Genomic DNA, 27,323 nt, shown 5'->3' on the forward strand with positions numbered 1-27,323 from the left:
TGTAACAAAATACAACATTGTATTGTAACTAAAAGCATAGATTTTGAAGTAAGGCAATTTGGTTCAAATCCTGGTGCCCCCTAATGTGATCTTCGGAATATTTTTTAACCTCTTGAAACCTAAATCTCCTCTTCAGTCAAAAAAAAAAAAAAAAAAAAGGAAGATTAATACTTCATTATGGGATTGAGAACTAAAAAGTGATCATTTAAAATATATTACATAACAAAAATAAAACCTGATAAGACAAAAGAAAACACCATTTCAACTATGATTTTGTTAGACTTTTATTATGAATATATTTTTTGAGCCATCATTTCAAAGGATCTCTATAAAACTGCAAATCTTAAAGCAGTTAATTTTAAAGGAGTCAACTCCAGTTTTATTAATACCAATGTTTTTTTCTTTCAGGACCACTGTGAGCATGACACTATACTGATGGCAAGCAGAAACCCTAGTTTGAATTCTCTGATGTAAAAATTATTCTACTTACTTGTGGATATTAACTTGATTGTGAAGAATATAAAGTAAATTTCTGAAAACCTGTAAATAAGCACATGAGACTACATTTCATAATTCATGGTAAACTGTTAATTCTTGATTCTTCAAGTAAATATAACTAATACAGTAATCCAAAAGTTACTCTGGTGTTGAAATAAGCTATGATTTTTGAGTATTGTCCTATTAATTTTTCATCTACAATATTAGTTATTTTTGTTTATATTACAAATGAAACTCTGAAACTGAGTATGACACACAAAAAATCAGTAGTAGTCTTGGGTTAAAAATTTTCCACATATCATTCAAGGATTACCATTTAATCCAGATTTAGCGGTATCATGTTCCCAAACCAATAAATATAACATGTTTATATTTATTGTATTTACCTATTTATAGGTAACAACCATTAAAAAAATCTGGATACAATCAAAGGTGAGTAAGTGTCAATAAGATGAACTATATACATGAACTTTCAGTTAAAAATGTACCTTAAAAAATGACCAAAAAAAAGTCCATTTCTACTGCTTTCTCCTTGAGTAATTACTATATCTTATGTGACAGCTTGTTATCCTCTAGAAGAGTAAGAAAAAGTCCTTTTGTATTTCATGATAGGTTTAATCAGGTAATTAAAACAAATTCTTATGATATCATCTGATATGTCCAATTACATGGGTATGATGTAACAAAAACAGTTACAAACTTATATATGCATATTTACATTATATATCCAAACTATCAAGCTAATCAACTATATCTAAGGAGATACATTATGACATGAGTTAAACAATTTTTCATTGCTTATTAGAAAGAATGCAGTCAAGCTTTTAATGGAATATACAAGTGAGGCACTTTTGAGGTCAAGAATAGAAAGCAAATGACACTACATACTGGCAATATTCACAAAAATCTATGTGTATCTTTAATACAAAGGTTTTTCAACTAGATTATTCTTGAAAAGTTTCAAAACTAGCAACTTATGCAATTTAAGGAGCTTTCAGGAACAATGGCTAACATCAGTGTATCAAAGCATATGAAAGTTTTATAACCACCTGGCTGCTAGGCAAACAGTACCTTAATACCTTAAAGCCCTTTTTTTTGTTGTTGTTGGGGTTTTTTTTTTTTTTTTTGGTTTATATAAATCACCTCAGGTTGTGATTTCTTAATGTTTTGACTCACTGCAAAACAGTGAGTCAACAATAGTACCTTATGGTACTATTATTATCATGGTTCATAGACCAATTTTTTTTAAGTGCAACAATGTAAGTTTCTAGTGTGCTTTCCCTTCTACTGAGAAATATGATCCTGGAGTTCAAATTAAGAATGAGAATATTTACTGAAGAATCTGTTTTCTAGGTAACTAAAGTTTTCCAAGTTTTATGTAGAAAAATGTTACACTTACTTAATGCATCTTTGGGCTAAAATTAAAAACCCAATCTCACCCACATATTCCAAAAAGTAATCACAAAGCCTAAAGTAAATTTCAACAAAAGAAACATCCTTTAAATTGCCCATCTGGAGGAAAGTACATGTTTCCTGTACTTTGAAGACTTATATGGATATTAGAAAACATCTCTGTGGCATTCAATTAAGGGGGTGGGGTGGGGAGTAAAAGAAAAGAAAAAGCAAGACTTACCCAAGATATCAGATGGCACTATACACATGAATTGAAAGTGCGTTTGTATTACTTCAAAAGTTCTTTTTAGGCACTGCTGAATAACCAATGAAAATAGGTAGTTTCAAGTTTTCCCCTTTACATTTTAACCCCTGTCCCAACATCATCCCAGAGACATACACACACTCTCTGAAGTTGTCATGATCAAATATAGGTGATGTTTATTTATTTTTTTAAAAAAACTCCCTGGCTAGTAATGGGAGGAAAATTAGAATACCATTTTGGTAATGGCTTTTGCAGGTTAAAAGAATTAGTTTTATAAATGCTTCGGCACATCCATTAAGTTTGATTGCCAGTTCCAAAGATCAATAAATACTTTAAGACAGGATATGTAAGAAAAAAGTGCTTAAAATCTTTCAGGGACCAAAAGACACATTAGAGAAAAGGTTTGTTTTACAGTTCCTTTGAGATATTTCTTACTCTTGCTTTCTCTGTTTGGAGGTGGCCACTACTTAAATAGCCCTTTTTATTGGTAGTAGTGATGAACCCTGTCAGATCCTGATTGCCACCTCATGTCTCTGGTCTATAAATCATCCAGTAGGTGGTGCTGAAGTTCCATACCTCATATTTGTTCAGACATCAAATGAGTCCCCTGTCAAGGCAGGAGAAAAATCATTTAAGAACTATCAGTTCTGAACACAACAAGCCATCAGACCAAAGTCCTTCTTGTTATGCCATCTAGATGATTTCATTTTCAATATTTACTATTACTTAAGCTGGTTTAGCCATTTGCTTATACTACCAGATTAAAGGCAAAGAGAAAGGTTTCAGAGGAAAAGTCAGTTGGCAGAACCAAGTCCGTACGCAGGAGAAAATGTTCCTGAACACACCTATACACGTTTTAAGAACGAGAAATTTAAACTATCTTTTTTTTTCCCACAGAACTCTAATTTACTCAAGAGAACATTTCCACAGAGGGATTCAGACAACATTATATTATCAGTTAGTATTCTAGACTGGTTTGGAATCTGAGTGTGTTAACTATAAAGATCCAAGATGAAATAAAAACCATTTCATCACCATAGTTTTTAATGAAGAAACTTGTTTAAAATTGTAAAGGAAAAAAATGGGAATGGGATGGCAAAATCTTAGCAGCAAAGTGGTTAAACAAATTGAAAATATTAATGCACAAACATTAAAATATTAAAGCATATATGTTGCATATAAAATACAGTACAGAACCAGGAGTTGCACTATACTGATTAGTGCTTAACAGAAGAAATGATTAAATTTGTTCTTCCCAGAAGTATATACACAGTTCATTTCCACAGCATTTTCCTATAGGGCCAGCAAGTTATTTTCTTCAGTTATTCACACCTTGCTCAAACCTGAATTATGAACTCAGCACTTACAAATATGAAAATTCATTCACAAGGAAAACCAATATTTCCATTTTACCAATAAAAAGTAATTTTGAAAGTTAACAGTCTATTCTAGGAAACCAAGTTTAGCTGAAAACTTCAGGGATGAAGATCATCTGGTGTAGCAGTGTTCAATTATATAAACAGTAAAAATAAGTCTTAAAACTGCTGCTACAGTGTCGTATTTTGGATTTAGTTCATCCAATTGATTTTTAGTACAAAACTAGAAATAACCTCTTCTTCATAACATCTATAGTTATCAATATATTTTTCTTCTTTTCAATGTGAAATAATACTTCAAGATGATCTATATACACAATGTTGTCAGTTCAAGCTGTCATATAAATATAAATGCTTTCTTAAAAAAAAGTATTTTACAGACAGATAGTGTTATATACATTGTTCAGTTTGATCTGGGGCAAAAGAAGAAAGCTAACACAAGCTTAAGTGTGATATGTAAAAAGAACAATACATAAATGACATTTTAAAACCTGCATAGAAATGAGCTTCAAATGGTAGTGTGATTTTAATTTTATCACTTCTGAAACTTCAAGCCATTAAAAAAAAAGGCACACTTCTCAACTTTATCCCTCTAAGGGAATGTTCTTAAAGAACCCTTTACTTGTTAGAGTTTTAATGTAACATTTAGACAAAAAAAAAAAAAAAACAAAAACCAACAAAAAAACAAACCAACCAGACAAATTGACCCCAACTACTTTAAACAATTTGTTGGAACATTTATCCAACTACTTTGTAAATAAAACATCCAGTAATACAATGCTCTGCAAAAGAAATAAAATTATATGTACAAGATATTTCATTCACAATGTTGGATTAAATACTTTCCTGGGATAGTTTAGTATATACTTTAACATAAAATAATTCTGCTTTTGGCAAGTTTAAATAAAGTAAAATGCAACTGGGAAAAGTTATTGTTATGTGAATAATAAGCACTGAGAATTAAGCTAAAAAATTAACACAGCTGAACATATTCTAGTTTAGCAGAATGATAAATGGAGATCTCAGGAGGAAACTTTTACATGAACTATCCAGTTACACTTTTTGCCTTGTAAAACATTTGTAAATGCAATGTGATTTTTTGAAGGAGGAAACTCTGAAAGAAAACAACTTGCTGGTTGAATACCACAAAAAACAAAACAACCCCAAAACCTCACTTTTTTCTATAATGTTTACTCAGTCTCTTTTTATATAAAAATAAGTGTTACGTTCCCATCAGAACATTAGACAATTACATCTGTGCTTTAAAAAAAAAAATTGGTCACTCAAGGCTATTAGAATATTTTTAAAGATTTTAGATTACCAGAATGTACAGAGAGAACTCAATATAAACTGTAGCCAAAGGGAAATGAAGATGAAAATATCAAATCATTCACATGGAATAAAAACATTATTAACTAGATGAGTAAAATATTCAAAATATAATGGAATGTGACAGTAGATATATGTACATCTACTTCAGAACTAGGAAGGGGAAGAAAAGTTTAATATGTGATAATTCGTACCTTATATTTAGTTAAATATAAACATTTGTTATTTATACATAAAACCGCTTTCAAAAAACAACTAATAAATGATTTAGTTGCACTTATTTTACTTCTTACAATTCCCAAGTGTTAACTTTTCTTAGATTGAAAACAACTGTCCCCTAGTGCACTTTTAGTTTGTCTTAATGAATTCAAACCTTTAAAAGTCCCATCACCTAATGCATAAATATACAAAAATGCCAAAAATTAATCCCTTTTAAGTTGGATATTTTATGCTCACTTTGTATAGCCAATAACCAGAAATGGTTTCCTTTTGCAAATACGCTTTACAACCTGTAACAAAACATGCCATGCTCTGAAGGGAGAAAGTTAGGCATGGCTAGCGTTTGTGAAATGCCAAGAACTAACGAGTTCTGCTTCCTCCACGTGTGGCCCCAATGATACCAGGCAAGATTTCATATTGCTTGCCAAAAGCTTCCACAAATCCAAGTTAGCTAATTCCTGGAAACAAAGATTTTAAGCTCATTTTGGCACGGGATCCTTTCACCCAGCAGCTTTATGCTTCCCACCACAGCACCCACACGCCTCGCCACAACGATGGCACATTCTCAAAGGGACATAGCAGCACATACATGGTACGATGAAGGACAAAGCTACTAGGGCTAACCATCGCAAGCAGAACTTGTCATCACTAGTGTCACATGAACAGGGATCAGAAAAATCTCCCTCTGAGTCTGACATACAATGATATAACATGCTCTCTGCACAGAGCATGCAACTAACTTGATATATGCATCTTTTAATAGGGTCTGGAGCATCCTGACATTTTCCCCTGCCGTTTTCTTCATGATTAAACCTTTCCTGGCAGTATACGCAGCGGGAACGTTCACCATCTTCTTTTCTTCGTTTTGACTTCTTAAATTTTAATGAGGAAGGCTGTGTCTTAAATACCACAGAGTCTTTGAGTGAACTTAACTTAGTTTCATCCCCACAAGAGTATAGATAGTCTGATTTTTTACTGTCTGGTTTAGAAAATTGAATATTGGAATCAGTATCATCTCTCTCTAAGTCATTTTTCCACATGTCAGGATGTCTGTAGTCTGCATAACGACGTATTAAGATATCTCGAGGGTTTATTCTGACAATCTCATCTTCATCTTGAAAGCTGACATGTCGGATTGATTTCAAAGGGACCTAAAAAGGAGAGAGATGAAAACGGCGATAAGAACGGTGAAGGTTAATTTTATATGTCAATTTGGCTGGGCTGCAGTGCCCAAATATTTGATCAAACATTATTCTGGATGTTTAAGTGAAGATGGTTGCTTGGATGAGATCAATCTTTAAGTTGGTGGATTATGAATGAAGTAGATTATCTTCCACAACATAGACAGACTTCATCAATTAGTTGAAGGCCTTAATAGAATAAATGTTGACCAGCCCAAGCAAGACAGAATTCTGCTAGCAGACCGCTTTTGGATGGGATTGCAACTCTTCCCTGGGTCTCCAGCCTGTTAGCCTACCTGCATATTTTGCATATGTACCTTCCTTATTCCATGAACCAATTCCTTAAAATAAATCTCTCTCTGTGTATATATACATAACTAGTTGGTTCTGTTTCTCAGGAGAACCCTGACTCATACAGATTCTAGTACCAAGAATTGGAGTGTTGCTGTTAACAAGTACGTAAAAACGTGGAAACGCCCTTGGAAATGGGTAGAAGTTAAAAGAGTTTTGAGGTTCATGTTACAAAAAGCCTTGAAGAGACTGTTGTTAGAAATATGGACATTAAATGTGCTTCTGGCTCAGATGGAAATGAAGAACATGCTGGAAACTGGAGGAAAGGTGATACTTGTTTTAAATTGGTAAAGAATGTGGATGAACTGTATGTTAGCGTCTTATGGAAGATAGAACCTGTGACTGATGGACTTGGATATTTGGCAGAGATTCTAAGCAAAGTGTTGAAGGTGCTCAGTTTCTCCTTACGGCTAACACTAAAATGTGAGAGGAAAGGGATAAACTGAAGTAGAAATTTTTAAGCAAAAAGGAAGGAGATCTTGAAGAATTGGAAAATTCTCTGCCTATGGGTAGTGCAAAAATTGAGAAAGCATGTTCTAGAGAGAATACCAAAGGTGTGGCTAACCAATCATATAATAAAGAGATTATGGTGTGATTCCTGAATCCAATCAACTATCTCAGCTACAAAGCTGCTACAAAGGACTACAGGAAACAGAGGTAGCATGAAACGAAGAAAAGCTTTTTTGGACTTCTAGGATTTACAGGACTGGCAAATAGAGCTTTCTGACTGAAAATATGTGTTATCCTTTAAGAAAAGGAAAGAATGATCCCAAGGGTGAGGCTCTCTCCTCAGTTTCAGTGGGCCAGAAAACCTGGAACCTTGGGTATGAGGCTATCACCCACTACTGCTAAGGATTTGGGGTCACCACTCTGCTGGGCCCATAGGACAAAATACTGAGCCAGAGCCAAAGAGGATTATTCCCAAGCCTTAAAATCTCACAGAACTTGCCCTGCTAGGTTTTAGACTTGCTTAGGACTCACGACTGCTTTCTTCTTTCTAAGATTTCTCCCTTTTCAAAAGGGAGTATCTATTCTATGCCTTTCCCATCCTGGTATTTTGGAAGCAGGTAATTTGTCTTGCTTTACAGGTTTCCAGGTGGAGAGGAATATTTGCCTTAGGATGAAACACATCCTGCATCTCACCCACACTCAACTTAGAGGGTACTTAGAAAAGATGCAGGACTTAGAATTGATGCTAGAATGGGTTAAAACTTTTGGGTTGTTGTGATGAGATGAATGTGAAGAACCAGAGGGCGGAATGTTATGGGCTGAACTGTGTACTCCCAAATTCATATGTTGAGACCAAGACTTCAGAATGTGACAACATTTGGATATAAGGCCTTTAAAAGGTGATTACATTAAGATAAGGTCCTTACGATGGTCTCAATCCAATCTGGTATCCTTTTAAGAAAAGGAAATTTGGGGGGGCCTGCGTGGCTCAGTCGGTTAAGTCTCCGACTCTTGATTTCAGCTCAGTTATGATCTTGGGGTCGTGGGATCTCCGTGCTCAGCCAAGAGTCTGCTGGAGATTCTTTCCCTCTTCCTTTGCCCCTCCCCCTGCTCACACGTGTTCTCTCTCACTCTTTCTCTAAAATAAATAAATAAATCTTTAAAAAAAAAAAAAGGGAAAGAAAGAAAAGGAAAGGAAATTTGGACATACAGAGAGGCACCAGAGATGTGGGTGTACAAAAGGAAGACCATATGAGGACATGGCCAAAAAGTAGACATTTACAAGCCAGGAAGAGAAGCTTCAGAAGAAACCAAATGTGCCAACATCTTGATTTTAGACTTCCAGTTTCCAGAACTGTGAGAAAATAATTTTTTTTTTGTTCAAGCCACTCCATCTGATACTTTGTTATGATAGCCCTAGCAAACCAATACACAGACACACATGTATATAGCTTGGCTATATAGTCTCTGAAAATGACTTAAAACACACTACACCTGCTTGTTCTCATTCCCTCTCCTTCCTCCTTCTCCCACCCCCTTTCTGGGTATATTGTATTCCTGAGGCTCAGGAGCAAATTATATCTTTTTGGGGATAAATCAAATGGGGTCTAAATCAAAATGACCTCTCCCTTTACCTATATAAGCGGGCTTCTTGTAGTCACATTTGTATCTCCTAGTCCTAGTCCCTGGACACAGTGACTGGTCTACAGGAAAGCACCTGATCCAGGTTGAGGCAAACTTCCATTCTCAAGATATTATGGAACTGGGGCTAAAAAAACCCTCCAGATCTGGGCTAAAGGTGGAATGATGGATACAGTCTATTAAATTACCAATATATAATTCCTATTGGCTTTATTCGGTGATAAATACACAGTGGCAATCCGCAGACTCAAACCAGAAACTTGGATGGAATTTAAGTAATAATGTTTATAATTATATATGTAGTAAAGGTACACATGAAAAAAAAATTTCTAGTATAATTCAGCTACATGGAGACTAAAAAATTTCACTTATATTTTAATTAGTTATAGTCTATATCAGAAGATAAAACTAAGGGGTGCCTGGGTGGCTCAGTCATTAAGCGTCTGCCTTAGGCTCAGGTCATGAGCCCAGGGTCCTGGGATCGAGTCCCGCATCGGGCTCCCTGCTGGGAGGAGAGTCTGCTTCTCCCTCTCCCTCTGCCTCTGCCCCTGCTTGTGCTCTCTCCCTCAAATAAAATCTTAAAAAAAAATAAAAACACTAAAAACAAAACAAAACAACAACAACAAAAAAAGAAGATAAAACTAAGATCACTTACCCTATTTTGGGATTTTAGGTTTCCACATTCCTTGGATATTTGTCGTTGTACATATTCTATACTTCTGCTCTGACTGTCTAGGCCCGGATGACTGAACGTTATCTAAAATATAAACAATTTCTACTTAAGTGACAAGAGAATGTATTTATTTTTAATAAAATTATATGCAATGTGTATTCCAAAACTTCATAGCCTATTAGTAGTGAAGCCTTTCAAAATAGTTTTAATAAAAAGCATTATTTGAATCATCCTATTATTTAAACTTAGGCGATTCCTTACACATTTAAATTTTAATTTCGAAAGTAACAAGAACTTCTGGTTTCTGATTCTGCATGTAAGGAACTTAGTAATTGCCACTCTGTCCTAACAAGTAAAAAACCTAAATAGAAAAAATATGACCAACTCTTCTCAGATCTGTAAGAGAGAGGAGGACACAGTGCAAACCCCTGCCTCCAAGACTGGAGACAGACAGGAAAATAAAGGGAGTCACAGCCCACTAGAGCAGATTCATGAGGAGAAATTCCCATAGAAACCAGTGCTGAGGTAGGAAAACCTGAACTATAATTGATGAGTTGCCAGAGCTCAGTGTATATACTGAGTTAAAAACTCTAAGTGGACCCAGTCATAGTGAAGCTCCCAAATTTTTGTTGTGTTTACCTCCACCAGGAGCTCAACCAAGTTCTTGCAGTAAATATCAGAAAAATCCTTGCATGCTTCCAGAAGGGGGATGGGAAAAGGAACCATTTTTTAACTATGCCAGAATATTCCGGTTTTTGGTTTGTTTTTTTTAAAAAGGTCTGCCCTCAGGAGAAACTAGTGAACCAGAGCCTGACCTAGGATATTATCAGAGCCTACCTGACCTAGGAGAAGACAAAGAGCCAACTCTAGTCAACTCTAACCAGCTGACCCAACTAAAAAGTTAGAAAAAACTGCGAAATACTTGTGGAGTTAACAGTCCAGAAGCACAGGCTCATTCTAAAAGACTGAGACCTAATCATAGGACTACAGAATGCTTCCCCACCCCACCATACCTCACCACCACATACTAAAGGCCTATTTCTAGCAGTTCCTTTTACCCAGTACATCATGTGTAGCTATTAAGAAAAAAAAAAAAAACTGTAAAATATACTGAAAGGCAAAAATGCAATTTGAAAAGATAGAACAAGCATCAGAACCAGATATAGCAGGGATGTTGGAATTAGCAGACTAGGAATTTAAAACAACTATGATTAATATGCTAAAAGCTCTAATGGATAGACAGCATGCAAGAACAAATGAGCAATACAAGGAAAGAGATAGAAATTCTAATAAGGAACCAAAAGAAATGCTAGAGTTCACAAACATTAAGAGAAATGAAGAGTGCCTTTGCTGAACTTATTAGACTGGACATGACTGAGGAAAAAAATCTCTGAGCTATATAAAATAGTAATGACTGAGAATTTACCTAAATTAATGCCAGACACCAAACCACAGACCCAGGAAACTCAAAGAACACCAAGCAGGATAAATGCCAAAAAACATACTACACCTAAGAATATTTTCAAACTATAAAAACTCAAAGATAAAGAAAAAATCCTGAAAAATGAACAACAAAAAAATTCCTTACTTATACAAGAGCAAAGAATTACATCTGACTTCTCCTCAGAAACCATGTAAGAAAGAAGAGAGTAAAATATTTAAAATGTTGAAAGAAAAAATCTGTCAACCTAGAATTCTGTACCTTGTCAAAAAGCAAACAAACTTCAAAAAAGATATAAAGACTTTCTCAGGCAAATAAAAACTGAAGAAATTTGTTGCCAGTAGACCTACCTTATAAGAAATGTTATGAGATTCTTTAGAGAGAAGGAAAATAATACAGATCAGAAACTCAGATCTACATAAGAGTAAAGGAGCACTGAGGAAAGAATAAAATAATTTTTCACAATAAAATACAATTTTAATTTTTCTTATTCTTAATTGAGCTAACAGAGAATAGCTTATTCAAAAATAGTAACAATGTATTCATTCATGTATGATTATATATATACATATATACTCACATATATAAAGTGAAATAAATGACAGTAATGATATAAGAGATGGGAAGGAGGAGTTAGGATTATTTTGTTATTATCAGGTAATCCCAATACCTGTAAAGTGATTTAGTGTTCTTTGAAAATGGACACAGATGCAAACCACAGGGCGACCATAAAAAAAGGTAAAAACAAACAAATATAACTTATATGCTAAAAAGGAGAGAAAATAAAACCATATAAAATGTTGAACGAAACCACAAAAGACAGAAAGTGAAAGACAAAAAGAGAAACAGAGAACAAGGGCAACAAATTGAAAACTGTAAAAAAAATGATAGATATTAATCCTACTGTAAGGATAATCACTTTGAATGTTAATGCCCTAAAGGTACCAATTAAAAAATACAGACTGCCAGAATGAATAAAAAAGTTAAGACCCAATTACAAGAAACATACTATAAGTATAAAGACACATATAGAGTAAAAGTAAACGGAGAGAGAATAATACACTATGCTAATACTAATCAAAAGAAAGCAAATTTAATTCATTTCAGACAAAGCAGACTTCAAAGCAAAGAAAGTTATTGGTCATAAAGAGTGGCATTAAGGAGCAGCTGGGTGGCTCAGTCGGTTAAGCATCTGCCTTTTGGTTCAGGTCATGATCCTGGGGTCCTGGGATCAAACCCCACATCAAGCAGGGAGCCTGCTTCTCCATCTCCCTCTGCCTCTCCTCCTGCTTGTGCATCCTCTCTCTCTCTAAGGAATAAATTAAATCTTAAAAAAAAAAAATAAAGAGGGCATTACATAATGTTATGAGATTAATTTTCTAAGACCTGCAATCCTTACTGTGTAGTGCTTAAGAACAGAGCATTAAATTACACAAGGCAAAACTTGATAGAAATGCAAGGAGAAAGAGATGTACCTATTACCACAGCTGGAGACTTCAACACCCTTCAATCAGAAATGGACAGATCCAACAGGCAGAAAATCATTAAGAATCTAGCTGAACTCAACACCATCAATCAAGTGAATATAACTGACATCTATAGACTACTTAACAATAGCAGAATACATATTTTCTCAAGCTCACATGAACATTAACCAAGACATTTATGGCCCACATTCTGGGCCATAAAACAGATTTTATTTTATTTATTTACTTATTTTTAAGGTTTTATTTATTTGACAGAGAGAGACACAGTGAGAGAGGGAACACAAGCAGGGGGAGTGGGAGAGGGAGAGCAGCAAGCGTCCCGCTGAGCAGGGAGTCCAATGTGGGGCTCAATCCCAGGACCCTGGGATCATGACCTGAGCCGAAGGCAGACGCCTAACAACTGAGCCACCCAGGCACTCCCATAAAACAGATTTTAATGAATTTAAAAGAACAGAAATTACACAATGTCTGCTCTTAGACCACAAAGGAATTAAACTAGAAATCAGCAACAAAAGGGTAAGTGAAAAATCCCCAAATATATGGAGATTAAACAAAACAACACACTTCTAAATAACATGTAGATCAAAGAAGAAATCAAGAGAAATTAAGAAGTATTTTGAACTAAATAGAAATGAAAATTGTGGGATAGAGTGAAGGAAGTGTTTACAGGGAAATTTATAGCCTCAAATGCATATATATATATTAGGAAAGAAAGACCTAAAATCAATAATCTAAGTCTTGACCACAGGAAATTGAAAAAGAAGATTAAATCCAAAGGTAGAGTGTCTAGCTAATGCACTAAGAAAAGGAAATAAAAGGTATATAGATTGAGAAGGAAGAAATAAAACTGTCCTTGTTCACAGGTGACATAATCATCTATGTAGAAAATCTGAAAGAACTGATAAAACAACTCCTAGAACTAACAAACAATTATAGAAAGGCTGCAGGATACAAGATTTATATATAAAAGTCAATCACTTTCCTATATATGAACAATAAACATACAGAGTTTGACATTAAAAACACAGTACTATTCACATTAGCACTCCCCAAAATGTAATACTTGGGCATACATCTAACAAAATATGTATATAACATCTGTATGAGCAAAACTATAAAATGCTGATGAACAAAATAAAAGAAAATAAATGCAGAGATACTCCATGTTCATGGATTGGGAGACTCAATATTCTCAAGACGTCAGTTCCTCCCTAATTGGTCTATAGAGTCAATGCAGTCCCAATTAAACCCCCAGCAAATTATTTTGTGGATACTGACAAACTGATTCTAAAGTTTACAGAAAGAGACAAAAGACCCAGAATAGCCAATACAATATTGAAAGAGAATTAAAGCTGGAGGACTGACATTACCTGACTTCCAGGCTATATTAATCAAGACAGTGTGGTTGATACAAAAGAACAAATAGATCAGTGGAACAGAACAGATGACCCTGGTAACGGTGGTGGCTTTTTTAAAAAATTTTATTTTATTGTTATGTTAATCATCATACATTACATCATTAGTTTTTGATGTAGTGTTCCTGGATTCATTGTTTGCGTATAACACCCAGTGCTCCATTCAATACGTGCCCTCTTTAATATCCATCACCAGGCTAACCCATCCCCCTACCCCCCTCCCCTCTAGTCAGGAAACGACAGATGTTGGTGAGGATGCGGAGAAATGGGGATGACTTTTGAGATACAACACCAAAGGCACAATCCATGAAAGAAAGAACTCATAAGGTGGACTTCATTAAAATTAAAAACTTCTGCTCTGCAAAATACAATGTCAAAATAACAAGAAGACAAGCCACAGACTGGGAGAAAATATTTGTAAAAGATATCTGATAAAGGACTGTTATCCAAAATATACAAAGAATTGTTAAAAACCAACAATAAAAAAACAAACAACTCAATTAAAAAAATGGGCCAAGATCTCGACACTTCACCAAGGAAGATACACAAATGGAAAGTAAGCAAATGAGAAGATGCTACATACCTTAAGTCATCAGGGAAATGCAAATTAAAACAATGAGATTCCACTACACAACTAGTAGCAGTATTCAGAACACTGATAATGCCAAATGCTGGGAAGGATGTGGAGAAAGAGGACTGCTGGTGGGAATTCAAAATGGTACAGATACTTTGGAAGACAATTTGGTAATTTCTTATAACACTAAACATATTCTTCCCATATGATCCAGCAATTGTGCTCCTTGATATTTACTCAAAAGATTCAAAATCTTATGTCCAGGCAAAAATAAGCACAACAATGTTTATAGCAACTTTATTCATAAGTGCTAAAACTTGGAAGCAACCAAGATGGCCTTCAGTAGGTGAAAGGATAAAGTGTGGTATACCCAGACAATAGAATATTATTCAATATTTAGAAAAAAAGACATGGAAGAATTTTACATACATATTACTAAGTGAAAGAAACCAATCTGAAAAGGCTATATTAACTTTATGATTCCAACTATATGACTTTCTGATACAGGCAAACTATAAAGATAGTAAAAAGGTAAGTTACCAGGAGTTGTGTTTTGGTGAGTGGGGTAGAGGTGAATAGGCGGAACATAGAGAATTTTTTAGGGCAATAAAAAAACTTTATGATACCATAATGATGGATACATGTCACACATTTGTCTGAATCCACAGAATGCACAACACCAACCGAACCCAAATGTAAATTACGGATTTTGGGTGCTTATGGTATGTCAAAGTAAGTTCATCAGTTATAACTGTACTTTTCCACTTTGGGGCTATGTATTTACACACACACTCATGTATGCCTGCATTTATGTGGATCTTTAAAAATTTAGTGCTTCCTTACACTTGTTACATTACAGATACCCTTCTCTGTTTATACATATAGCTTTTCTTTTAATAGCAGCTTAATAGCATCTTAATATTCCATTGAATGAATAATTTATTTAACTAGTCTGATTAATATACACAGACTTTCCCCCAGCTTTTGCTGTTATAAACACAACTGAACAAATATCTTTATATTTATTTTTAATACACATGTCCAGGCATATCTGCATCACAAATTCCTAAAAGTAGAATTGCTGGATTAAAAAGTTTGTATACTTCAACTCAATAATGAATTTAAATGGGCATATCCAACATGAACCACCTACTTAGTAGTATCTTAAACAAAAAAGAAGTTTAATAAAAATAGTTAAGGACAGGGGTGCCTGGGTGGCTCAGTTGGTTAGGCATTTGCCTTCAGCTCAGGTCATGATCGCAGGGTCCAAGGATCGAGTTCCACATCAGGCTTCCTGCTTAGAGTCTGCTTCTCCCTCTCCCCCTCCCCCCTGCTCATGCTCTCTTTCTCTCTCTCTCTAAAAGAAAATAAAATAGTTAAGGACTTAAATAAATTATTTCATTCCCAGCCTTGTTTCCTACAGTTTTAAAATTTTACTTTAGCACTTTAGTCACATAGTAGGACCATAAAGAGAAACAGAAGCATTCCAATTTTAATTATGAGGAAGGACTAAATGATTAATGTGGGATGAAGTACAATTTCTGGATTATGGAGTTTACTTTCTCTAACCTGTCTTTATTATGCATCCTCCTATGTCTACCTATTTCTATATAGTGTGAAAAATTATGAGCTGACATTTCCCATTCAGTTTTCCTTTTAGTTTCAGTATGCAACTATATTTGATTTCCTAAAAAATATATAATACTAGGCACTATGGAAAGCATGATAAAGTAGAAAAATGGTTCTTATCCTCACTGAGGTAAAAGGATAAAGCATAAGCTTACAAAGTTATGTAATTATAACTTAAGGTGGAATGTGTAAGAATTCAGGAGTTAACAGGAGAAGAAATCACCATGGATTCAATGGTCTGGGAAGGTGTCACGAAGAAAATGGGATCTGAAGTAAACACAAAATGAAGTAAGCATTTGATCAGATTTTAAAAAAGGATTCAAAACATGCAACTTGATATATGAAGATATGGCACTGCTTATCAGTGGGGGAAGGAATCCAATAAATGGTGTGGGAATAATTAATTATCTATTATCTATATGGAAAAAATAAAATTGGATCACTACCACAGAAATTAGTTTGAAGTGGGTTACAAACAAATTTAAAACTTTTAGAATAGGGAGAAAACCTTTGAGACAAAAATAGGGAGGAATTTGTAGAAACACCATCAGGAAAAAGAATGATAAATTCAGTTGCATTAAAATTTAGAGTATCTATTCATCAAAACCCCCTTAAGGAGAGTGAAAAACTACCATTAGCTAAGAGATATTGCCCATAAATAAAACTAAAAATGGAGAAATGTCACTGAAAATTTTATTACTCAGATTACTCAGAAACAAGGTCATAGAAGACCACTTAATTAAAACCATTTTATAAAGGAACAATCACAGCTATTTCTATAATCTTGCAAATGCTCAGTAAGTATCTCTTACTCATAGAACACATGAATCCTATAGACTAATTTGTCTAATTTGTTCAGAGCCTTCTGTACACACCAATGTCAAAAGCCCATTCCTATACACCCTGAAGAAAGTCTTGCATATGAATAGTTGGAACAAGAAAGTTTGCACTAGCAGTATGCCTAATAACAACAAAAATATGGAAACAACTGAAATATCCACTGGCCAAAGAAGAAGAAATAAGTGGTTGAGCTACCAAGAAAAGCACAGGAATGCAAAGTAAACAAAATCCAAGATAATGGTTACCTCTAGAATGAAGCAAGGGAATGGGACTGGGGGTGTTCATTTCTTTAAGTTGTTTGCTGGTTTCTCAGGTGTTCATTATATATATTGCTTTCTAAGTACTAAATACGTCATAAATTTTCTATCAGAAGCTCATTGATACATGCGCCTTTATTTGTCCACAATGAAATGATCTTCAGGAACTTGAAAGTAAGCAAAATTGAGTAAAAGAGCTATAATGCTAGCTTCTAGGTCTATTAGACCTAACTGACCTAATACCTGACTGAGAGCATTAGCATTTTGAAAGAACGTACCTATCCATGAAAAGGATTTAAATAGCCCATGGAAGCATTGAAAATGAGTCAAAGACAAACACAATGCCTACCTAAACATAACTTGAGGAAAAACCTAGTGTTTTTTCAGCTAGTATTAGGTAATAATTCTCCTTAGGTCTCATTTCTGCAGACCTAGTGAGGAGAGGCACTGTTTGCCTTTGTTTCAGACTATTTCTATGCAAAGATGTGTGTAAAGTGAGACCACTGAAACATAGTGTCTTCCCAGTTTTCAGTTATGTTTGTTTAGTATCCAGTATATGACTATGACACTGTCTCCCTCCCTGGCAAAAGTCAGGCAAAACTTACTGTCCTTTATAAAAGACTTTGGGTTCCCTAAGCCCAGGGTTCCAATGCTGTGATGCAAACCCACTGAGTGTGCAACATCTACCTGAGCAGCTCAGCGCCATCCCCATGGGACTTGGAAGTCCAGGGGACCAACACAAACATGAAGCTCATGCTACTTTATTGTGCTGTGAGTAATAATGACCTTTGTCTCTCATCTACCAGTCTTGTCTTCTGTCAGCATCCATACAACTGGCAGGTTAACCTGTTAGCCAGGATAAAAATCTCAGACTCTTCATATTTCTTGACAGCAAGGAAACAGTCTAGTCCTTTTGGCAAGACTGTTCTGCTGTAGAGAAGGATCCATCAAGCTATCCAGTCAAAGGCAATTAAACATTCAAAGCATGTAAGTACTCTGTTGAGCATATTCGCATGAAGCTAGATTTTGGCAATGATCTAATATCTCATGAAGATCTATTTTATGTAGACAATGTACTAAACAAGCTACCACTAGTACTACAGTCCACATGATGGCTTAAATTTTACATTCTGATTTTTATAAACCATTTTTCTTAAATTTGATTATTTTACATCATGAAAGAGGACTCCAGTCTTAACATCCTGACAAAATATGGTTTCTGACCTTCAAGTTTAAGGCCAGATTCTGTAATATGGGAAATTCCTCTCTGAGGCCTATTGGGTGACATCCAAATGGACAAATGGTATACCACTATAACAGGACTGTGCCAAATGCAAGTGTACATTAATCCTGTTAAGAAACTTCTGTAATTACTTATTAAATGCATAGCTAATATCCACTGTAGCTTTTTTTTTTTTAAGATTTTATTTATTTATTTGACAAAGAGATACGTAGCGAGAGAGGGAACACAAGCAGAGGGAGTGGGGGAGGGAGAAGCAAGCTTCCCGCTGAGCAGGGAGCCCGATGTGGGGTTCGATCCCAGGACCCTGGGAGCATGACCTGAGCCGAAGGCAGACGCTTACCGACTGAGCCACCCAGGCGCCCCTCTACTGTAGCTTTAAAGGAGAATACCTACTCTATTCTAATCCCTAATAAACTGAGTTCACTTATTTTAACATCAGAAAATGTGTAATTAAATGTCTAGTTATACAAACTCATAAAACATAACCCTTGTTTCTCTATGTCACATCAATCTTGGAGATAAGGAGAAGTTGTAAAGTTGTAAAGAAAAAAAAAGTTGTAAAGTTGTAAAGAAAAAAATGTTGTAAAGAAGCTAGACTTCAATTCCCTAATAGTCTGGCTCCAGAAGCCATGTTCAAAATCCCCATGCTAAGAGCTGCCTGCCAAATGTTGTTTACTTCCCTCTCTGCAGTTACCTAGCACTATTTTACAGTTTTTTGCATGGCGACTACATTCTTCAACCACTCCACCACTATCATCATTGTCATTTTGGGAGAAGGGCTCAGTTCTTTTCCCTCCCATCAGTCAAAAGAGTAGCTTATACTTCCCTCAGCCAAAATAGGTAGGCCAAATAAATTCCCAGGGTCTGGGATGATAACTTTGTGTTACCTTCATCAAGTTTTTTCTCACTGCTCAACTATATCAATCACGGGCCTACCTCAGGATGTACATATATCCACTCTCTCCTCCACTGGTGAGTTTTTCTGCCCATCACTGAAGATATTGGAACATATTTTGTATTTAAAGGTGTTAAACTGGATATCCCCAATCTTAACTATCCTATTTCCTAGGATGCCTAGATGTTGATGAGCAAATATGATTCCAGATGGATTGCTTTGATTCCAAATTCCTGGAAAAGGTATGCAAACTATTTTCAGCCTCTATTTTTGCTATTATTTTTTCTCAAAGTAAAACTGGCTTAAAATTACTTTTTTCCTTCTTGTACCAATTAATTTTTCTTGCATTTCTTATAAAATTTCATAGTAAACTTAGACAAAAACATGCGTAAACTATGGATAATTTCTATCCCCCAAATGAGGCAGTTTGTCATACAGGTTGTTGTGAAGATCAATATTAGTTATGTAAGTGCTTTAAACAGTACTCAGCATACAGTAGGGACCAGCTATGATAAGGATTAACAAGCCATACTTACAGATTTAATGAAATATAAAGCTGCCTGATTAACATAAAAGGCAATATTTTAATCTGAGCTAGAATAAAAAGGAAAAGAAGGAGAAGAGGAAGGAGGTAGAAGAAAGAAACATTTAGCATTTGTAAATAACCTTAGAATTCTAACAATTCAGCAAGTATTAATCTAGTGACTGTTCAGGTACTTAATGATTCTATGCATGAATTTCTTCACTGACAAAAACTAAAGATATTAGCTCTGCTCAAATGAAATATTAGAATCAAAAGCACTTAGCGAAGCACCAAAAGACTATAAAATCTCATTCTTAAATAGTCTTCTTGATTTCCCAAGACAATTACAGAGGTCAGATAAAATTACTAAACATGAAAACACATATAATACTTTAACAACTAATCTGAAAATAATTAAATAGGAGAATGAAAGTCATCTTCCAAAGTAAAAGCAGAATGATTCTCAGAAATCTAAGTGTTGCTTTCAGTAATGTTTTTTCAATTTATGAAAAACACCAAAAAGAAACACTAACAGGCTTTAAAAAAAAGAATAAGAAATACTAACAGGTTTCATTATGCCACTTCATATACCATGATATCAGAGGGGAAAAATGTAAAGAATATCAATATAAATTGCAGGTCTATGTACTGGGGGAACACTCATGTGTTTGACAGAACAAATTAAGACAATCAAACACTATCAAAGAAACAAGAGTCTTATCTTCTGAGAAGGAAAAAACACCCCTAGCAATAGATGATAACACCAATGTGTTTGAAAAATGGCCAACATGAAAGTGAAAGGGGCTATAAAGTCTGAGGCCAGTGGGGAAAGTAGAACTTAAGTAAACATTTAAAAACTATCTGATCACAAGAAAGATTTAAGATCCATCTATTTTCACCATGAAATAATCATGACAGTTTTTTTCACCGTGAAATAATCATGACAGTTTACTTAATCATGACATACATCATTCAGAATATAAGAGCCTACATGTCCTAACATACAACCTCTGGATATTAGGCAAGTCTTTCACTCTGGGCCGAAAGGAGTGGGAAGTGGGAACGGCACTGTATTGGTGGTGACAGAGGTAACTGTCCTAGTCTTGTCCATCTCAGATAATGGCACCATCACTCATTCCATTGCTTAGACCTCAAACTCAGAAGGCATCCTGGACTCTAAACTATTATCAAGACTTTTTTGGCTCTTCCTTCCAGAATTTACCCCTTATCTCACCATTTCTCATCATTTCTGTCTAATCCAAATCACCAAAATCTTTTACCTGGATGAAAACAATAGCTTCAAAATTGGTCTTAATTCCACTCATGACCTCATCCTAACTGTCCACACAGAAGCCATAATAATGTTTTTAAATGTAAATGGGACCTTTATTGGAGATTAAAAACCTTTGAATTGCTTCTCACTGAAACTAGAACAAAATTCCTACTCCTCCCAATAGGCTACACTATCCAAACTCTACCAAATTCTCTAACTGTAACTTGCAGTATATTACCACCTTTACTCACTAAACTGCAGCTCCATCAGCCTGTTTCTCTGAAATACCAAGCTCCTGCTTGGATATCCCACCCTTCACCCCTGGATTTTCATATGGCTATTATGTTTTGTTTTGGTATTATTCGTATCTCCATATAAATAGCTCCCCAGAGGATCTTCCCTATCATCTTATAGATCTGTATAATCCCTACTAGTCTATTTCCCTGTATATTCCTACTATTCTATTTCCCATTACTTTGTTTCATAGCACTATTACTATCTGAAATATTATTGGTTTAACTTGTTTAACAGTCTATCTCCCCTACTAGCATTTATATCCTTCATGAGGCTAGAGCTCGTATCTTTCTTGTTCACAGCTATTCTCAGGGCTTAGAATAGGGCCTGGCACATAGTAGGTACTCTAACATTTTTAATATGCATATATTCCATATACATATCAATGTTTGCATGAATGAATGATCTTCCTTAACCCCTAAAATAACACTATGGGAGTAAGTTTTATTATTGATATTTACATATGAGGAAACAGTAAGACAGAGAGCATTAGTTTTGTAATTGTAAGTCAATTAAAAGGACAAGATTTAAAACTAGATCTGCCTTTGTCTGAAGCCCAAGATCTTACCCACTGTTGGAGAAATTTCTATCCAGGGAACAACTTTTTCCCCAATGCCTAGTTTGGTTCTATTAAGCAAACAGACCTTATGGAAAACGGCAAAATAACAAGTTTAGGCAGGAAATGTAAAACACATAGCTTAAATTTACACAAGACAAAAAGAAACATCTCCTTGCTCCAAGGTTGCCATGATTAGCCTTGCCATTCTCCTGCCAATCAGCCATAATTATGATTAAACCAGGATCTGGCACTTAACACGAAGGCAAGCCATAAACTTGTAAAATAGCCTAGAACTGGAGCTCTGCCCAAAAGTGGCAATGTTGGATAGAGTGTGCATCATTTTATCTCTTCTCTGCCTAATCGGCTCATCCTGTAACCTTGGAATGGAGAGCTATGTAGAATATATAAATAAACTTGCCCTAAGCTGAGCCAATCAGCTTCCTTCTTATAAGAGTATGGAATTGGTTTGGGACTATAGCGATCTAGGCTGGAATGTCATGTCGACTAAAGGGCTAAGCCTGACATTCTGATAGTCATAATACACTACTAATCAATGAGGCAACAAAGAACCTAGGCCATAGAGAAAAAGAATGAAATGGATACGTAAAGAAAGACAGAGATAAATGGTCATACTGAGTTTGTATGAACAAGATAGAGGGGAACAATGGGAGTGGGGAAAGAGAGAAGCTACTTAATGCCTAGCACCTCAAAAGTCCTAGCTCTATTTATTCTTTTTTTTTTAAGATTTTATTTATTCATTTGACAGAGAGAGAGCACAAGTAGACAGAGCGACAGACAGAGGCAGAGGGAGAAGCAGGCTCTCCGCTGCGCAGAGAGCCCAATGTGGGGCTCGATCCCAGGACCTGGGGATCACAACCCAAGCCGAAGGCAGATGCCCAACCAACTGAGCCACCCAGGTGCCCCTAGCTCTATTTAATCTTAAAATGAATTCTAAGGAATGCCACTGAGTCATTAAAATCAAGTCCCCCTCCCCAGTATATATATACAATGGAATATTACACAGCCATAAAAAATATGAAATCTTGCCATTTGCAACAATGTGGATGGAACTAGAGGGTATTATGCTAAGTGAAATAAGTCAGTCAGAGAAAGACAATTATCATATAATCTCACTTATATGTGGAATTTAAGAAACAAGGCAGAGGATCATAGGCGAAGAGAGGGAAAAAAATGAAACAAGACAAAACCAGAGAGGGAGACAAACTGTAAGAGACTCTTCATCATTGGAAACAAAATGAGGGTTGCTGGAGAGGAGAGAGGTGGAAGGCTGGGATAACTGGGTGATGGACATTGCAGAGGGTAAGTGTTGTAATGAACACTGAGTATTATATAGGACTGATAAATCACAGATTTGTACCCCTGAAACAAATAATATATGTTAATTTAAAAAAATAATAAAATAAAATAAAGTCTCCAAGTTATCCTAAATTAATCAAGTTCCCAGTACTGAATGATAAGAACAGGAATAAACTGAGTCAAAACATCATTTGCTTCCAAGCTGATCTGTTAGCATTTATTTATTCTCTCATTCAACAAATGTTAACTAGAGGCTCACTTTATTCAGAAACTTCTAGGTTTCTCAAGATATCAGGGAACAAACAAAAAGTACAAATAGAAAAATTAAATACATAAAGTTAGGAAATGGTAAATATTATGAAGAAAAATAAAGCAGAGTAAGGATACAGTGATAGAAAAGTCGCTATTTTATTTAGAGTGCCCAGGGAAGGCTTCACGGAAGAAGTGACCTGAAGTGAGGAGCAAACTTTGTGAAGATCTAGGGGAAAAGTGTTCCAGAAAGATGGAAGAGCAAATGCAAAGCAAATTTCTTCCCTAACAAGCTGCATGTTTGGGATCCTCAGGTTAAAATGAGAATTATGAAATGAGAAACAGGTGGGCTTTAGTCATAGCCACTATGCCACCGGACACTAATACATCTTATAAATATCATCTCTCAAGAAGAGTATTTTAAAGCATTTTTTAAAAAACCACTTTGATGGGCTTCTGATTTTGTAGACATATACTGGGTATAGTTTAAACCACATGAGTTCATAGTGAAATGGTTCAAATGCTTATTTAACAATGAAAGCATTTGTTTCTATCACTAAGAGGAATGGGGTCATGAATGGTCTTCTGACAGATTTGATAACATTTGTGAGTGACATAAAAACAGGGTTATAGTCTATAATTAAGGTTTCATTTTTAGATCAAGCTGGAAAAATTAGAAGGTTGTATACTGAGTACCCAAAGGAAACACTTTCACAGAGTTGATTTAGGAATACATTATTAGTATCTGAGGTTAAGCTACAAGAAACAACTCTATGAAATTTATCAGTGTATTTGCCACAGATATGTTTGCTCAAGATATTTTTCCTAATATCTGTCATCTGAGAAGTTTCATGTAGAGTAAAGCTAGAGAAATTTTTGGTTCCTAAGAGGCTGAAATGGCTCTTCCTCCCAGAGAATGAAAGCGTAACACACTTTCCATTTTCACCTTTGTAATCAAAAAATGTAAAGTCAAATTTATGGTTCGGTTAAATCACATTCCCCTAGACTTCTGTTGTTTATTTTGTCTGATAAAGGCAGATGGTCTTAATGTCCTTCTCTAATACATCCAATTTCTATACATATGAATAACACACCGAAAAATATTTAATCTTCTCACCTGATTGGCTTGGCTCTGCAAGTAAACTCTTCTGGCATTCAGATCTTCAAAGGCAGAAGGTCTTGAGCTTCTGTACGGCTCACTGGTAACAACTGTCTCTTGCTGGAGATGATCTTTCACTAGAGAACTGGAACTGTCCTCTTCAGTTGCCTAATGGGAATAATCCCCCAAATTCATTAGTTGCCAGAATATAAACAAAAACAAAGTAAGATACTTTCACTCTAGCAAGTATTTAGCAAATCATTATGTACCACTACCATCACTATAAATGGCAATTCCCCAAACTCAAAACAGTCATGATTAGGGAACCAGGTCAAAATAAAATAACAATAATATTAATAATAAATCAACTTTATGGGCTTCCTTATAGCAAATGACTTAGGAAGAATGAGAAGCCTAACCATGCCACGTTAGAGAGATAATCTAATTAAAATGAAGTTTTAAATTTTAACAGAAGCAACATACATAGAAAATGAAGAAATTATCACAGAGATACACAAATCAATTTAAGTGTTGTCTTGCAAGTTAAAAAAGTTATGCACCAAGGACTGCGCTGTGTTATATGATACAGGGGATCAAAAGAAAACAGCAGTCCATAACCTTATTGAATGAATGAAAGAATTAATTAGCCTGACTATGCTGATTCAACTCATGCACATGAGACTTAGGTAGGGGATATGCTCAATGACAGGCCCTAATGACATGTTTTTGAAATTTCATAAACAATAATTTGTTTAAAGGAATGAGATAATTATTTGCCATTACTTTTCCTGTTATTGTATAATTATTTGAAGAGACTGTGAAAGCCAAATAAAAATGACAGGAATACTTTCACTGGCTTAACCTAAAATAATTTGGAGTCATCACTACAGGGCTAATAATCTTAAAGGTGTAAACCTTTATGAGCTTTAAAAAAAAATAAAACAATTAAAAATTTGGTGCTCTAAAATTAAAGCAGTAAGATTCATAAAATAGCTAACATATTTTAGTTGATAAATGCACATTCTAAGTCCTTGCTCTGGAACAAAGTAGCCTTGTGACATTTAATTTCTGTGGAATTGGTTTTTTCAATTACCAAATACTTTTATAATTCCTATGCTATTTTATCACATGGATTTTCTTAAGGATTTAGTGAGATGATAATATATGTGAAAATGCCCTGAAAACTAAAAGCAATTAAACTTTAAAAAAATATATTTGAGAATGCACTATCACTTAAAACTAAATGTCAAACCCAGTTAATTGTTCTTTTTAGCTGATTTTCATTACAGTTGTCCCAATGAGTTATGATAGTTAATGCTAAATTAATTACTAGAAGGAAGTTGGTTAAATACTAGTAACCAGCAAACATTCTTTCAAAATGCATGCTGAAAATTGGAAGGAGTAAAAAATTTCAAGAAATATATTAACATATTCGAGACAGTTTTGAAAATAAATGATTCAAGTAACTGTAAAAATCATAAGCAAGCTGAACAAAAGAAAACATGGGGGTTTGGGGGGGAGGTTTAGAGAAAGGGCCTAAGTTAGAAAATTGTCACATCCAGCTAAGGTATAGAATTTAAGCAATTCAAGCAATTAACTTCTCTAAATTATGGTTTTATTATAAATTGGGTATATCTGTACTAATAACTTTGGGGTTACTTGGGATACTCAAGAGATTAAAATCTGTAAACAGGCATGAATTACTATAGTAGTAGTAGTAGTAATTACAGTAGTAGTAATATCAGTAGTAATTACAAAGTAATTATACTTATAATGGTGACAACTATTTGGATCAGGTTGATTTTACTGAATTCCAATCTAATTGAGGATTCATTTAAGATTTGTAAAATAAAGCCTACTGAAAAGTCCATACCTGAACAAACATAAACTTGTTATATAACACAAGTATTTTACTCTACTGACTTGGGTTAATTCTACTTATATTCTGTACATTAAGCAAAGACACATTTCATTTTGATTAAGAATACATTTATTTTTTAAAGGGAACTATCAAGAGTGTTATTTCATTATTAAATAAATAAAAATGTGTTTATTGTTTGGGTAACAAATAATTTAGCTCTACTTAAAAATGTTTGCCAAAACAGCTAGAATTTACCTAATAACTACAGTTCACATCACACAGTGAATTTTTAACTACACACCTAAATGGGTCTCAGATAATAAAATAAGGGAAACATCCTTCAGGTGTCTCATATGGTAAAAACAAACAACTCCTTCCCTCAATGTATTGTACAGACTACAATCTACAATAAGGCCCATTATCCTTGAACTGTGAGAAACAAAACTAACATTTTTATAGAATCCCAAACTGGGAGAGTATTTTCCTACTACTTAATTATATCTCTTTCAGCAAGTTATAAATTTAGATGTATACTGGAAAAGTTTTTAAAAAAGCAGTAATAAGTAAAATGGCCATTCTTAGTCATTGCTAATTCTACATACACAAGTAAAATGTGGAACAACCATTTGTGAAAAATGATTTCAGTAGAATGTATCAAAGGTTTTTAAAACATTTTGACAAAGTCTTGAATCTTGCAAAGAAAAAAAAAGTACTAAATGGGAGAAGCTTTAGGCAAAATTATTTTTCTCAGAATTACTTTTTTTTTTGATATAGTGTTCCATGATTCATTGTTTGCATCTAACACCCAGTGCTCCATTCAATACGTGCCCTCTTTAATACCCATCACCAGGCTAATCCATCCCCCCACCCCTCTCCCCTCTAGAACCCTCAGTTTGTTTCTCAGAGTCCATAGTCTCTTCATGGTTCGTCTCCCCCTCCAATTTCCCCCCCTTCATTTTTCCCTTCCTGCTATCTTCTTTTTTTTGTTTTTT

The 27,323-nt window shown here is 34.8% G+C and overlaps 1 protein-coding gene across 2 annotated transcripts in view; it reads right to left on the reverse strand.

Moving 5' to 3' along the window:
- Nucleotides 1-1,092: 1,092 nt before the first annotated feature.
- The window catches only part of SPRED1 (sprouty related EVH1 domain containing 1), a 121,657-nt gene continuing 95,426 nt past the window's right edge, over nt 1,093-27,323 (reverse strand). The window contains exons 5-7 of one of the 2 annotated variants that reach the window (XM_036071066.2): nt 24,489-24,638; nt 9,358-9,459; nt 1,093-6,230 (exon numbers count right to left, since the gene is read on the reverse strand). In XM_036071066.2, coding sequence (XP_035926959.1) covers nt 5,580-6,230; nt 9,358-9,459; nt 24,489-24,638 — 903 coding nt within the window. In that variant the 3' untranslated portion in view covers nt 1,093-5,579. The remainder of the gene's footprint in view (nt 6,231-9,357; nt 9,460-24,488; nt 24,639-27,323) is intronic. The other variant, XM_078053394.1, reaches the window with a different exon arrangement.

This window comes from Halichoerus grypus, chromosome 8, assembly GCF_964656455.1.
Source record: "Halichoerus grypus chromosome 8, mHalGry1.hap1.1, whole genome shotgun sequence".
NCBI classification, from domain to species: Eukaryota; Metazoa; Chordata; class Mammalia; order Carnivora; family Phocidae; genus Halichoerus; species Halichoerus grypus.